The sequence below is a fragment of the Serinus canaria genome, chromosome 4, assembly GCF_022539315.1.
Source record: "Serinus canaria isolate serCan28SL12 chromosome 4, serCan2020, whole genome shotgun sequence".
NCBI lineage: Eukaryota > Metazoa > Chordata > Aves > Passeriformes > Fringillidae > Serinus > Serinus canaria.
The window spans coordinates 63,287,736-63,302,123 of record NC_066317.1 but is presented as its reverse complement, the minus strand read 5'-3'; the positions used below and the strand labels follow the sequence as shown (position 1 = coordinate 63,302,123).

The following is a 14,388-nucleotide window of genomic DNA, read 5'->3' as shown; positions in this document are numbered from 1 at the left end:
GAGGGACCGTTCCCTTTGGAGCTCTGCAGGACGCAGAAAAATCTCAGGTTTGGGGACTGCCTCTTTGTATTTATTAAATACTGGTGGTATGTTCACTGGTTTCTACCATTTTAGGCACCAGTGTTCCTCCCTGCTTATGTGCAGAGGAGAAGCCATTCTTTTCTGTTTGATCTGTGGTCCCACCACGGTGGTATGTGTAGTCTCTCTTCAGACAGAATTACAGCATCTTAGAAGAATTTGATTTTACTCCAATGTGTCTCATTGCTTCACCCACCTCCAGCAGCATGAGTGGAACTGACAACATTAAATTTCTGCAGCAGTGGAAAAAAATACTTCTGTGACTTTAGGTAAGGGAACTCATGGAGAGGAATCCTCTTACAGAATCTTTAGCCTTGTCCACGTGAAAGGGTTGGTTGCAAAAGCTTTTCCCAAGGAAGAACAAGAAAGCAAGTCCATCCATTTTGTAATCTTGCTTTCTGCAGTAGCAAGTGTCATTTAAAAGGAAAGACTTGCTTTCCATTCTACAGTTGTTAAATGTACAAGTTGTTATTACCTATTGTCTTGATAAGAAGGCAGTAAATACTTGCTTTGGTTCATGAAAATAGTCTGTGACATTGAAGTTCAGAAATTTTGTCCATCAGGGGAAAAAAAAGCAAATCCAAAACAAATTTTAAAAGATGGATACTTTTTTCCCCCAAGAAAAATATTTGGTGGCAAGTAATACTGGATAGTAAGTGCGACTGTAAGTACACTAACTTTTTTCACAGAGTTTTCAAAATGTGCTTTATCTTGTTATATCTTCTGCAAGATTAATGAAGTCTTTACTTCAGGTGCTTTTACATTAAAAATCATCTCCTTTGGACAAATGCTTTTTTAAAAAATTTTCCTAAGACTCATGAATTTTTAGGAAGGTTTGGTATATTTATTTTCAATTCTGTCTCAGCTACTGCAGTAAAGGTTTTCTTCATGAGAGATGCTGCTTTTGAATTTTCTGGCTAGAACTGGTTTGTGACAACTTCTGGCCAATCTTGCAATGCAATTTTTATTTGTGTTTTCTTCTAAAATAAAATTCTGTTTAGATTTTCAAATCCTGTCATAATTTTTCATTGTTTTAATGCAGTGAAGAACAGTTACAGTGTACAATACCATAGTAAATACTCATCTACTCCTATTTGATATTTTAGGGGTTTTATACAAGATATTATGAGTAAGCATACTCAAGTTTTCAAATGTATTAGCAAAAAAAGTGTTGTAACCTTCTTAATCTCATTAAGTATTTTCTCTCATTCTGATCTGAAAATTGGAATAACCTTTTGTCTTAAAATTGATGAGACAATGGAGAACACTTACCAGAAAGCAATCTTAACACAAAAAAGCAGCAGCCATCTATTAGCTTTTTAGTGCCAGCTGAAAGCCTGATTTGTAGGTAATAAAAATAGCTTTTGTGGATAAAGTTCTCTTACTGTAAATTTGTACTGAAGTTTGTCATCCTCCCCTTCTTTCCCCCACCTCCCTGTGCCTGCCCCAAGTAATTCACCAGAGTAAGAAACCCCCTAGATGAAACAAAAGTGATATTTAATAGAGATTCTTGTTGGTGGTTACTTACTCAGTTCCCTCCCTTTGGCAGAATTGAAAGGAATGGAGTACTCCATTCTTTCTGACACACCAGAAAAGCATCTCTGAAATTACAGCAGATGGGGAAGAAATAGCTAATAAATATCACATAAATGATAGTGGCTTGGATAGTGAAGGAGGAATCTGACATGCACACTAACTGCATTTGACTCATGACTCCTGTCAGATGATGAACTTTCAAGTAATTAATGCATGATTTAAAATGTCTGCAAGATAGTTTGCCTTATATAGAACCTTGTTTTTAGTATGAAAATGTGTACAAAGCCACTGCAAGGATTGTCCAGTTGTCATTGTCTGATTAAAAATTCTAGAGACCTTCATCTGATAAGAAATCTTCTTTTCCATACTGAAAGCTATTTGTTCACAAGCCAAAATATCACGTTTATTCAGCAGACTCCTGGCTATAATGTTTTTCCCCCCTTTGTTAGTGAAAATGGTACTTGTTGGGTCACCAGACATTCAGTATGGGACAGTACTGGCTTAAGCTCATTAGCTGCTACTAGCGTGTGATGCTTTTGTCCCCTTCCTTTCCCTGCCCTCCCCCCACTTTCCTTTTCAATAGATACAGAGTCATCTAGAAAAAGATAAGGGATTGCTTTTGCTCCTGTGTGATACCGTGGTCCAGCATGAGTGCACTTGATTTTAGCTACCAAATCTATAATTGTATGCTCAGCTCCTTCAGGACCTTACTCTTACAACTTGAATCAACCAGATCTTTCTGTCATCTATTTTATTTTATTCCTTCATGTCTTGTCTTCTAGATCTCCTTGCATTAATTCCAAACTCACAGCAGCACTGCTTGGTTGGTGGTTATTTTATCCTTGCCCCTTCTTTCCTGCTCTGTCCCCTCCTCTCACAGAGGGCCTTATCCTTCTTCTTATAGTGTTCGTGTGAAGTTTTGTATAGTAAAGGTGGTGCAAAATGTTCCTGGCTTCAATTCTGATCTTCTTTCCTGAAACCCATTGTTATTCCCATGTGTAGATTTTCTTTCTTTTACCCAGACCCCACAATGTATCTTATTTTTTGCAAGGAGTACTGATATGTGTATCACTAATTTCCATCCCACTGGTTGTCCTAGAGATGGTGACTAACCTGCAAATTGCTGTCTACATGTCTCATCTCCCCATGGGATTATATTTTCTGTTAGGTACTTACATCTGTTATCTTAGCCCATTATTCTGCCTCTTAATTTAAGCCTCTACTCATTTGGTTCCATTAAATCTTTGTACAAACATGGTCTATTTCCCATGTTTTATAATTTGTATCTCCTGGTTCTGATATCTTACAGTTTCAAATTACTGCTCTTGTCTTCATTTTCCCATTTACGATTGTTGTGGGTACATTAACTTCCTCCTTTTACCAGTATTACTCCTGGATTTGTTGTCTCTTGGCTCCAGTGATTTGAGGAGCCTTTTTCAGTGCTTTCAGCTGTTTTTAGTGAGAGTCATTAACTGAGCCTTCGCTCACTGAAGTTCTTGAAATCTGTGTATCTTCAGGTGGATCGGGCAAATCAAGGGAACTGCTAAAAATTCAGGGTCTTTTTATTTTGGTTTCTTTTCTGGTTTTTTTTGTTTTGGTTTGTTTTTTTGTTTAGTTGGTTGGTTGGTTTGTTTTGTTTTTGTGATATGGAGTGCATATTGTTAGGTTTATTAGCTAGAAGGAGAATAACTTGATTTTTTTTTAAGCCATAGCTTTTAATTTGGTTATCTGTGGGTCATTGTTCAGACAAGGCCTTGAGAAGTTTGGTCTGGCTTAAGCAAGGGGTCGGAATAGATGATCTGAGGAAATCCCTTCCAGCCTAAGTTATTCTGTGACTATGGTGATTTTTATGTTTTGACATTCTTAAGAACCCATTCTAATTCATCAGTGTCCTGAGATCGAGTGCACCAGTAAATCTCACTGGATTATTTACTGCTTTTTTGGAGGTGTGCCTCAAACTTGATGGCTTTGTAGCTTCAAGACATATGTGATGAAAGTAAGATTTATAATTGAGCGGCACAGAACAAAGTGTGGATTAGAAGATGCAGCTGGCCCCATGCAGAAGCCCATCCGTGCCCTGATCAGCAGTTTATGGAGCCATCCTAAAGCTGCTCCCGATGCAGAAGCCCATCCGTGCCCTGATCAGCAGTTTATGGAGCCATCCTAAAGCTGCTCCCGATGCAGAAGCCCATCCGTGCCCTGATCAGCAGTTTATGGAGCCATCCTAAAGCGGCTCCTCGGCCGGGAAGAGCCGCGCCGAGCCCGGCGCCCACTGGAGGGCGCTGCGGCCGCGCGGAGCCGCTCCCTGCCCGGAGGGGATCCGGAGCTTGGATGCCCAAATCCCATCTCTGGTTTGCTCCGTTAGGGATCCCTGCGGAGGAAGTACAGATTTAGCAACAGTCCGCTGGATTGGTTGTTCTGTTCTTGGTTTTGGTGGTTTTTCTGAGGAATTTTGCACTCTGTAGCTGTGTGACGTGTTTCCCGGCAGGTTTGACTTTTGCCCAGAGATTTATAGAATTTGTCACTAGTTGTTTCTTAAGGGAAATGTGGTTTCTGTTAAATCTGCTGAATCACACATGAAGCACTGTCATGTTATTAATTGGGTTGAGAGTTTGTCTCATGTCCATGTTTTCGGAGAATGTGCTGTGAAAGGACATGAGTTCCCTTTAAGTTTAGTCATTTATTCTGTTCTGATTGAGTTTTGAGTTTCCTTTTATCTCTGATTCCTCTTAAGAAGAGTTAATATAGTTGGCTGCTTTCTACTCATTTTATCAGAGATTTTATTGGTAATTCAGACTTCATCTGGCTAAAGAAAGATAAGAATTTTTTCACTTGCAGATTCACTTGGAGTTCAGGTACATTTGCTGTCCTTGTCTTGTTTAATGCCAGATTTTCAGACTGCTCCTTATGCCTGGAGGGAGAAGGGTTTTCATCTCTCAAATGAGTCTATATAGCTTGTGTAGAATGACACCCTTTTGTCTTGTAGATATTTTAGAGCAGCGTGTTAGGGAGATGGGACCACTTGCTAAGGAGAGATGGAGTTACAGTTTTTAATTTTTTTTCCTGCATCTTTGTAAATGAAAAGGTTTTTTGTTCATCAGCTGCTTTGAATTCAGGCTTGACATCCTTAAGCTTTGGCAGGCTACAGCAGTGCTCAGTTATGAACATGTTTACATTGCTATTCCTGATGTAGAGCTATCAAAAATGCAAGTTGGAGGAATATGCCAGTTGTAAGCATTATAACCATGTGCATTAATAAACAAGGTGAGATTCAGAAGTGATTTCTCCCATAGCAACTGACAATTCAATAGTTATTCATCATGGTTTTTGCTGCACTTTTTTGGAAGCACAGGATACTAGATTTGATAAAATTTTGATTGGATGTGACAGTCCTTGGACTTAATAATATATGAAATTGGTTACCTTGAGCATGGATATGATAATTATTGTGCTGAGCTTTCATAATCTTTATGATGGTGTATTTTTCTATATCTTGTATATACTGGACCCAGTAATATAAAGAATCCATGCAGGTGAATTTTAAAAATTGAAACCATCATCTTGCCTGGTTTAGGAGCACAAAGGAGTCATTCTGCCAGATTGATTTGTTTGCTACAGTGGTGTAATGTTGAAGTAGGCAGGGTTAGCTTTTAGAACCCTTGGAGAACCTGTTTAAGGCAGAAAATAGTGCAGTTTTAGCTTGTTGCATGTTTGCAAATTTCTGTGTGAAAAGTGGTTGTTAGATGATATTGTTGCCATGAAAAATCTAAAATTCCAAGAGTTGCTTGGATCATTTAAATTTTGTCCAGTATGGTCACTGGCCTGACGGATTAGCTCTTTCCCAGTGGGCTGATGTTCCTGGCCCAAAAGGCACACTCTTTATTCATTCTTACAGCCAGAATGCCTTGAGAAATGTCTGGAGATTGTCTGAGCCGTGGTGTTTCTGCAGGGGGTGTGTATTGATGGATGGTTGAAGTTTGGAAAGTGAGGAAGGGAAGCCTGTGATGCTGCTGTCCATAGTGTAGGTGCTACAGGAACACAGCCTGTGGGGTTTCTGTGCTGGCACAGCCTCTTGGAGATAAACTCATCTGGTTATGTTGTTAATAATGACATTATCTTCGGTCTAAGCTCTTACTTGTTTTATATAGTGCAGTACCTTTGTGTAATTACTGCAAGCAGCTCTCATGCTGTAGATGGTTAACAAATGGTTAAAATGAAAGCTGTGATTTTGCTTTCCACTTTCGATTTAATAAAATTGATGATTCATAGATCTGTTTTTCTTGGAATTTTTTTGTAATGCATATTAACAAATACTAAGGCATTTTGCCTCTGAAGATTGTAAACAAAGCTTTTTTTAGTAAAAATAATGAAGTACAGCGAGTTTTATATTAGTGCTGACGTCTGTCTGAATACTTAATAGCTTTTGACATTTCTTGTTAAAAATATTTTTTGTCTTTCTGTCTTAATATAGCAGTGTAAGACTGGAAACATCTGGGCTGAATGGACTTTAGCATCAAAAGAAGTTCTCAACTGTTAACTCAAAAAATTAACTGCATCAAAATGAAGCAGGTACCAGAGATCCTTGGAAATACCAATGGGAAACCTCAGAATTGTGAAGTAAATCGTGAATGTTCTGTCTACTTGGGCAAAGCACAACTTTCTGCCACTCTACAGGAAGGAGTCATGCAAAAATATAATGGCCATGAGACTCTTCCATTTATCCCAGCTGATAAATTGAAAGATCTGACCTCTCGGGTGTTTAATGGCGAGTCCGGGGCCCAGGATGCCAAGCTGCGCTTTGAACCTCAGGAAATAAAGGGAGTTGGAACACCCCCCAACACTACTCCTATCAAGAATGGCTCTCCAGAAATAAAGCTGAAAATCACTAAAACCTACATGAATGGGAAGCCTCTTTTCGAGTCCTCCATTTGTGGAGACAGTGGTGCAGATGTGTCTCAGTCGGAGGAAAATGAACAAAAGCCAGCAAACAAGGAGAGGAGAAGCAGAAAAAGAAGTATAAAATATGACTCCTTACTTGAGCAGGGTCTTGTTGAAACAGCATTAGTATCAAAGACTTCAAGCACCACTGAAAAGAAGGTAGTACTTTTTTAATGTTTTCTGTGTTTTGGGAGGTTTGTTAATCATACAGAAATTTCAGTGTTTGTATGCTCATCTTCAGGCATTTAATAGGTGCCTCTCACAAACAGGGGGAGTAATTTTCTATGCCTCTCTTTGTCTCAAAAAAAGAACAGATGCACTCTAGTTCTGGTACTTGTTTCTTCCCCAGGATAGGAATATCCCATAAATTCTGTTTCCATATCAGTCAAATAAGTCTCCAGAGCAAATCAGGGCATGTGGAAGTATGTATGAAACTGAAACTTCCTCTAGATGTGTTGCCAAGACCTAGTCAGGATGTGCACCTGAGCAAGGGAGCTGAGGAGGCCTCTACATTTAGAGATGGTCTTTAACTCCTGGAGAATGAGGTATTCTGGCTTCTTAATAAGCAGATGTTTAAAAAAAAAAAAACCAAAAAACAACAACCTACCTTTTTCTCTGTTTTTGGTTCTGAATGAAAAGAAAAATGTACTCAGCAGTCAGCTGGCTGATCAGCTGGCCTGTTTGCCATCAGATTTTGGCAACTGAAATGCAATCCCTATGCCTATTTGTGATCTGAAAAGAGATGGTTTTGCTTGCTATAACTCAGTGACTTATTTTAGTTGAAAATATCTAGATCTTGTATTTGGTGTCATTAATTTTGTGGTCAAGCTCTTTGGTTTTTTACTTCTTTTAAACACTGGCAGAAATGTTTAAACTTTTATAAATTTGCCTGGGTTCTGCTGAGAACCCTATTCCCCCTTTATTTAGCTTTTATTGCTAGACTCCATTTAAAGGAATGTGGTTTGCAAATAACTTTATCTCAGAGGAAAAACCCTACATAGCAGGGATACTTCTATGTATATTAAATTTCTCAGTGAATAATTCAGAATGGTGTTGTATAAAAATGGTGATTGTTAATGAATGCTTTGGATTGTTAAAAGGTCTTGGTTTTGCACACCTTAAACACAGACCATGTGTTATGGTTTTCTGTCAGCTGCAGTTAATCATGGAATCGTGGGCTGAAAAATACCTCTAAGACCATCCAGTACTACCACTAACACAGCCCTGTTGATTGTTACTTTCTTCCAAGGTCACACATACAGAGAAGAAACAGAGTTGCTGTTTTGCTAATTTTATTTGCTGTTCTTTTCAATAAAACAAAATAATAAATGAGTTCATAGAACTGTGTAAATGTGTTTCTAGGTATCAGAAATATTTATAGTTTGTTTGTGGTTTGAATGTGTAATTTATCCTAAAATTATCAATACTCATATTTTCAGGAATGTTGTTCAAGAGTTTGTTTTCCTTAATTTAGTTAAGGAGAATGTCTTAACACTAACTGGTTCAGACTTTTCTGAATCATTACTCAGAGGTAAAAGGTATGGGCAGAGTTGATATTTCGAGTAATTCTTTGTCCAGCTCATTGTTAATAAGGATAAATTGGACTAAAAGGTGGCATGTTTAATAGCATTGACGACTGAAACATATTTGTGTGGGTTTGTTATTTTGGTTTTTTTTTCAGATAGAGGAGGTGATGTTTAATATCTCCACCTATGCAGTTTGTTCTGAAGCCCTTTACATTGGTTGTTCATTGAGAGTGGCCTTTAATTTTTCCTGGTGTGCAGTTCATTTAAAATGAAAAGAAAGGTTTGTCTGGTTTCTTTGAGTTGTCTTTTGGGCAAAATGATCAGGAGAAGACCACATCAGCACTGCTTCCCAGAGTGGTTGGGGCTCAGTGGCTGCTGAGTGATAGGGTTATTTGCTCCTGTGCCAAACCTCTGAGCTACCAAACCACCCCATCGAGGCAACCACCTGCTTCATCTCAGCCCTTGCAATATTGCTGCCTTGCTCTTTTCAGAGTTTGAAACACAGGGTCACACTTCTGGCTTCTTTTTTTCCTAGCATAGTGCACATTAAAGCACAAAGGTCAAAAGGAGAACCATTTAAAGGTTGCAAGATGTTATTTTATAATTCCTTGATTGTAAAAAACCTGGGCCTTTTTTTTCTGTCACAGGGAGGGTTTGCAACTGTGCAGGTTTGAAATAAGGAAAAACAAATATGAGGGAACATGTGAAGGAGATTTTTCAAATGTTTGTCCACGTGTATTTGTCAGGCTTGTAACATATGTGTGTTTTCTGTGATAACTGTAATGTCTTAGTATCAGTGTTCTTTGGTTTCAGCCTCTAGCCAGCATCCATGGCCAGCATCCAAAGCCTTAATGTTAGTGCATCATACTGTGGTTTTATGTAGCTGATTGTGGCTGCAAAGTGGAAATTAGGTAAATATCCTTTGAGTAAAAGCTAATTAATTTTGCACTCCAGGATCTGTTTATTGTAGGTTACAAGTTAATGCAGAACCTGTTTGTCTGGTTTTATTTTTCATCTGGTTTCTCTCTCAATTTTCAATTTCTTGTTGTCCAGCCCCTTACTCTTTTGCTTTAGCAAAAAATCACCATGTTTCAAATGCAGCCTTTTGTGTAGGGTAATTATATCTCTGTCTGATGGACACAGCAGATTACTATTGCACTGAGGTGAGAGGCATATCGTGTAACAAATGTTCCAGTGCTCTGCTGTTGGGTGATCTTGTTGTTTGGGCATTTTTTGTTAACAGAAATGAAGGCTATTTAAAACATTGTGAGTTAGTTTTCAGCTGGGAATAAATGGGATCTGCCCAGCTCTGACATGAGTTAGACTTTCTGTTGATAACCACCAGCTTTTCCAGGCCTCTGAGAAACAGCTGTAATGCTGTCATTTTCCCAGGGTAAAGGAGAATAAAGTGGGACAATAAAGTTCACCCTTCTTCTCTCTACCTGAGGAGTTCACCTTAAAATCCAGGCCTCTCATGATAAGGTTTGGTTTCACAGCTTTAAGCCAAGGCAGTGCACCCTGGATGTTCAGTGTTATGGGTGGTGGATATCATGTGTTAGAGGTTTGGATCAATGCCAGAATCAATGGTGGGCTCCTGGAGCTGCTCATGTGCCAGGGTGCCCTGGGACTGGGATTTGTCCTGACTGCTTTTCAAGTCCCTGTTTTCACTGCCAGTGAGGAATGAGATTTTCTTACTCATTGCTTGTGTTAGAAGTGAAGCAGTCCTGTTTGGAGGAGAACAGCAGAGGTTTATTTCATATATTAATGTGAAGTAATCCCAGTATGATCCCTAGAGCAATGCAGAGTTTCTGTAGAGGAAACAGAGAGTACATATGTGTGCACCTCTCATGCTGGGGGTCCCTGGGTGTGTCTGTGCTCTCTGTCTGAGGTAGCAGCCCAGTCTGTGATCCTGGCACATCTGAGCTCCTTCTGCAGAAGCTGGGATGGGCTTACATGTGGCAGTTTGCCCTTTGGCTGGGCTTCCTGGCCTGGCTTCTTAGCACGGGTGCAGTAGCTCACAAAAGCAGCAGCACTATGTCCAGAATAAACCTGGAAGTCCACATCTGCTCTACTTGCTAGTTTAAGGTTTCCAGCTGTGTAATACATGTACATGATCCAAAAACTATACCTTCCACATAGCTTCCTATCCACTTTTCATGTAGCTCTCTTCCAGAATTATACCAGAAACTTGGCAGGTTTTTCCTCTCTCTCTCTGCAGGATATGACCTTTAATGACCTTGCAGTAGCTACATGGAGGGCAATTGCAAATTGCTGGAGAAATTCCACTATTCCTTGTCATATGTTTATGTTGCCATTTCACCTTCACAGAGGAAAACTTTCTGGCTAGCTCCATTATATCCAATATCTAATTACTGGCAAAGATTTAAAAACCCAGTAAGAGTAGCACTGAAACAGTCTGAGGATGATCTTCTAATAGTGTCTGTGGTAACTATATACAGGAAGCTGGGGACCACTGAAGGTGATGATATTTCTCTGATGTTTGCATCTAATCAGGTAGAAACCAGCACAAAGCAACAAGTTCCCTTTGTAATATTGGAGAATGGAGTTCATTGAATGTATTATGCCATTGCAGATGGTACAGACAGACCCCAAGACTGCTCATTTTGTCTTAATTTCAAAAAGAAAAAGAAGAACAAGTAAAATAAGTATGTGTTTTCAGGGGAAGGACTTGATTGTTTCTTATCATCAGTTTTTAGGAATTCCTGATAAAATACAGTTACTGTACTTGTCACAAAATGTGCAGCTAAGCTGCCACAGGAATCAGGATCTGTAGTTGTAGGATAAAATGAACTCAGTTATGTTTTCCTTTTTAATAGACTCTTTAGTGGTATCAGATCCTGTCTTCAGGCAAGTGATTACACAGGGTGTCTGGCTGATGTCACCAGGATCCCAAAGGAGAAGGAGTAATCCTAAAAATCTCTTCAGGAACAAGAGAAATAACTTCTTAGCCTTTTTGGAAGAGTTTCTGAAATACTGTTCTGCATTAGCCCTCAGTAAAGGATTAAATTTAGCTGAGCCTTGAGAACTTGTTAGTGCTAAGCAGCTCATGATGTGCAGCAGTAATTGTTACTTCAGTACTTTAAATTGTTTTTTCTTAATGCCTCATTGGGAAAGTATCTTAAAGAACCACTTGTTCTTTAAGAAGCACTAAAAAGTATACAGCATTGTACTGGTTTGAGAGGAGCTATGAGTATTTTCAGAGTGGCTACAAAATTAATTGCAGAAAACCTGAGTGTTTGTTCAGGCTTTCCATACCAGACTTCCTGTTCTTGTATGTAAAAGTGGCTGATTTAAGTGCACTTTTTACGTAAAACTGTTGTCCCAAGAAGTTTTCCCTAAATGCATTTTTTGTCCTCTGTCTTCATAAACACATTGGTGGGATAATTCAAACCAAATATGAAGTAATATCTTGAAGCGTGGACAAAAATACTGCCTAAGAATAGCACTACCAAGTTGGATCAAGGAGTCATTTAATTCAGCACCTCAGCTTGGGGTAGGGTTCAGTGGAGGAGGCATAATGGGGAATACAGATATTGCAAAACATAGAGTGATGCTCCTTTTGGATATACTCAGCCTCCAGCAGTTTGTGACTCAGAGGTTTCTGGAGCTGGTGACTTTGTATTTAATGGCTGTAGATGGCTGAATTCATGGAAGGAGACCTTGGGATCTTTTTGAGCCAGTGTGAGCTTTTTGCATCCAGTACATGAAGTAACAGGGCAATAAAGCAGCTCTTTCACCTTTTCAATTTGCTGCCTACTTGCTTTGCTAGATTCTGCCATAATAATAGGAATAGGGATCATGGACTTCTGTTACTGGTCATTGTGCAGATTTCTCACAAACCTGCTCTGTTTTGAATTTCACCTTGTCCAGTACTGTTGTTGTTTCACCTATTACAAAAGCAATTCCAGAATGCTACTTCATGTTACTCTGTTTCTGCACTGTGCTGCCCTTTGGGTTGTGCTGTCTTGTGTTTTATTTTAGAATAAGGAACCAGAGCAATAGAGGACACTCAAAATATAAATGTCTTGTGAATGCATACAGTGTCACGTTAATGATTTTCTATATTGTCCTCAATTTCATTATTTTTCGTTATGAATAATACTTAGCATATGATTGATTCCTGACTGCTTCTGAACACTGAGCCAGGTTTCTCTAGAAAAGAGCTGACCAGATGTAGCCAAGTCAAATTCAAAGAATGTCAGCATCTCTTGCGTTTTTTCATATTTATCATTGGTTTGTACATTCCAGAGCTTTTCCTATTTTATTTTGGTCTTTTGGGCATTATGGTGGACATGACAGATGAAGTAAAGTGGTGAGTAAGCCATCTTTTGAAGAACTAACTTCCCTTTTCATGTCAGCAGCAGATGGTGTTGAGAGATTAATGGCAGTTTCTGGTTTTATAAGCTGACCAGATTTATTGTCAGTTTTTGCACAGGTAATGTCATGATTTAAGTGATTTAAAATCTCAGCTTTTCCTTTTCCTCCTCCTGTATTGACCACTATAGGTTGGTTTGGCAAGGAATTTGCTGCTTGTTTCACTGTTTGGGGTGGGGTTTTTTTTTTTTAGCCTTTCTGTTGCTCTGCTCAGTGTTCTGCCTAACCAAAATAATGCATGTCTAAGTCTCACATGTAGCAAGGAGTTAGATCTGCAGTTCAGGGTTGTGTTACTTGGATGGATTTACAGGCAGATATTTGGGAAACATTAGTGATCTGTACCAGATGTAATTTCTGGCCCTTATAGCCCCCTTCTGTCAAGAAAGAAAGAGATTTTGTAGTAACCCTTAGGCAAAGTAGCAAAAGCAAAATATTTTGATCTGTCTTGGAGCAGTGGGTTCAACCTCCTTTACAAGTTTCCTTGTTTTAGAGTGGATTTTATGTAGGGCAGATGAACTTTAGGTTCTCCAAAAGAGGTCTTTGTCCACAGACACTAATTTTATGTTTGCTATTACCATCTCTCATCATCTTTCAATTATAAATAAAGAGATCCAAGTGAGCTAACTTACATTTTGCTTTTTGTGAATACCTAAAGTACCTACAGGAGTTGTGCTCCCATGCATCATAAAATAGTAGTAGCTAACACTGTATGTTGTCAATAATCAGAAATCAATTCCCTTCTCAGAAGGACTGTTTTTAAAAATTTTTAAATTACTATTTTGAAAGCTCACTGGAACAGGGAAAACTGAGTCTTGTGTATATCTTTGTTAAACAAGCCCTGCTGTGCTTGTGTGAGGAAGGAAATTTTTTACTTCATAGCAGCAACTAATGCTAGAAAAGCTTGATTTTGTTTATTTTTTCTGGTTTGTTTGTTTGGTAAATAAATGTCAACTTGAATGTATGTTGTGGATGCTCTTGAAGTGAAACAATTTGGGATCTAGTTCTGGTGGAATTGACAGCATTTTGGTTACATGCATCAGGATTTTGGACTGCAAAGATTGCCCTATTTTAATATTCATATGGGGTTGGGGTTTCCCAGGTTTTCTGTACTTTTTTATTGCTGGAAATCAGGGATGTTTCAGAAATAAGCTTCAGCATTGCCAAGTTAAGGTATTGTCTGTCTGTTCAGGATTTTCTTGGTTGTCTTCCCCCACCTGTCTCAGGTTTATTAACCACTGATTTGATATTTTATCTGTAGAAAAGGAGGACCTGCTAGGTGAATGTAATAGCAGAACCTGTGAAAGTTCTTGTGCCTGCCTGTAGGTAGGGGAATTCATTTTAAAGGTCTGATCTCTAAAGCAAAGTAGTACTTGGACTATGTCAAAATATTAGTTAACTAACAGAGCCCTTTTATGCCAAATAATTATTCGTTCTGTTTAAGCTTAGCTGCCTTCAGAAGTGTTCTTGTTATTAATGAAAAGAAAGGTAGAGATAAGTCTCTGCCTCTACCAGAGAAGTGTCCTGTAAATCTAGTGGCCTTTTGGCAGTGCTGTCTGGACTCGGGTTTTTCAGTTTTCTGACAATATTAGGATTCAGAACATGTACCCATGCTGTCCTGGATGTCTGTGAGCTGCCAGGAGGAGGATACCTGTTCAGAAAGTGTCTTGGGAAAACTCTGTAAGGGTGTAGAAGAGTGCTAAAGATAAGGTCCTGTTACAGATTCTGATCTTGAGGAATGTGAAACATGGTACATGCAGATAACAAGCTACATATGGATATGGCATTCTGAAAATCTGTAGGTATGCTGAGATGATTTAGCTTTCATTCTGTTATCCTGTGTGAAGTTCATATGGAAATTGTTCAGAAATAATCATTTTTCATGCCAGAGTTCCTCATGGCTCTGCAGTTATGTTTT

The 14,388-nt window shown here is 38.9% G+C and overlaps 1 protein-coding gene across 8 annotated transcripts in view; it reads left to right on the top strand.

The window, feature by feature from the left end:
• NSD2 (nuclear receptor binding SET domain protein 2) overlaps positions 1-14,388 on the top strand; it is a 98,650-nt gene that overhangs the window by 33,217 nt on the left and 51,045 nt on the right. For 7 of the 8 annotated variants that reach the window (XM_050973906.1, XM_050973905.1, XM_050973910.1 and 4 more), the window contains one exon: positions 6,086-6,711. In XM_050973906.1, the coding sequence (XP_050829863.1) occupies positions 6,115-6,711 (597 nt within the window). In that variant the 5' untranslated portion in view covers positions 6,086-6,114. The remainder of the gene's footprint in view (positions 1-6,085; positions 6,712-14,388) is intronic. The other variant, XM_050973907.1, reaches the window with a different exon arrangement.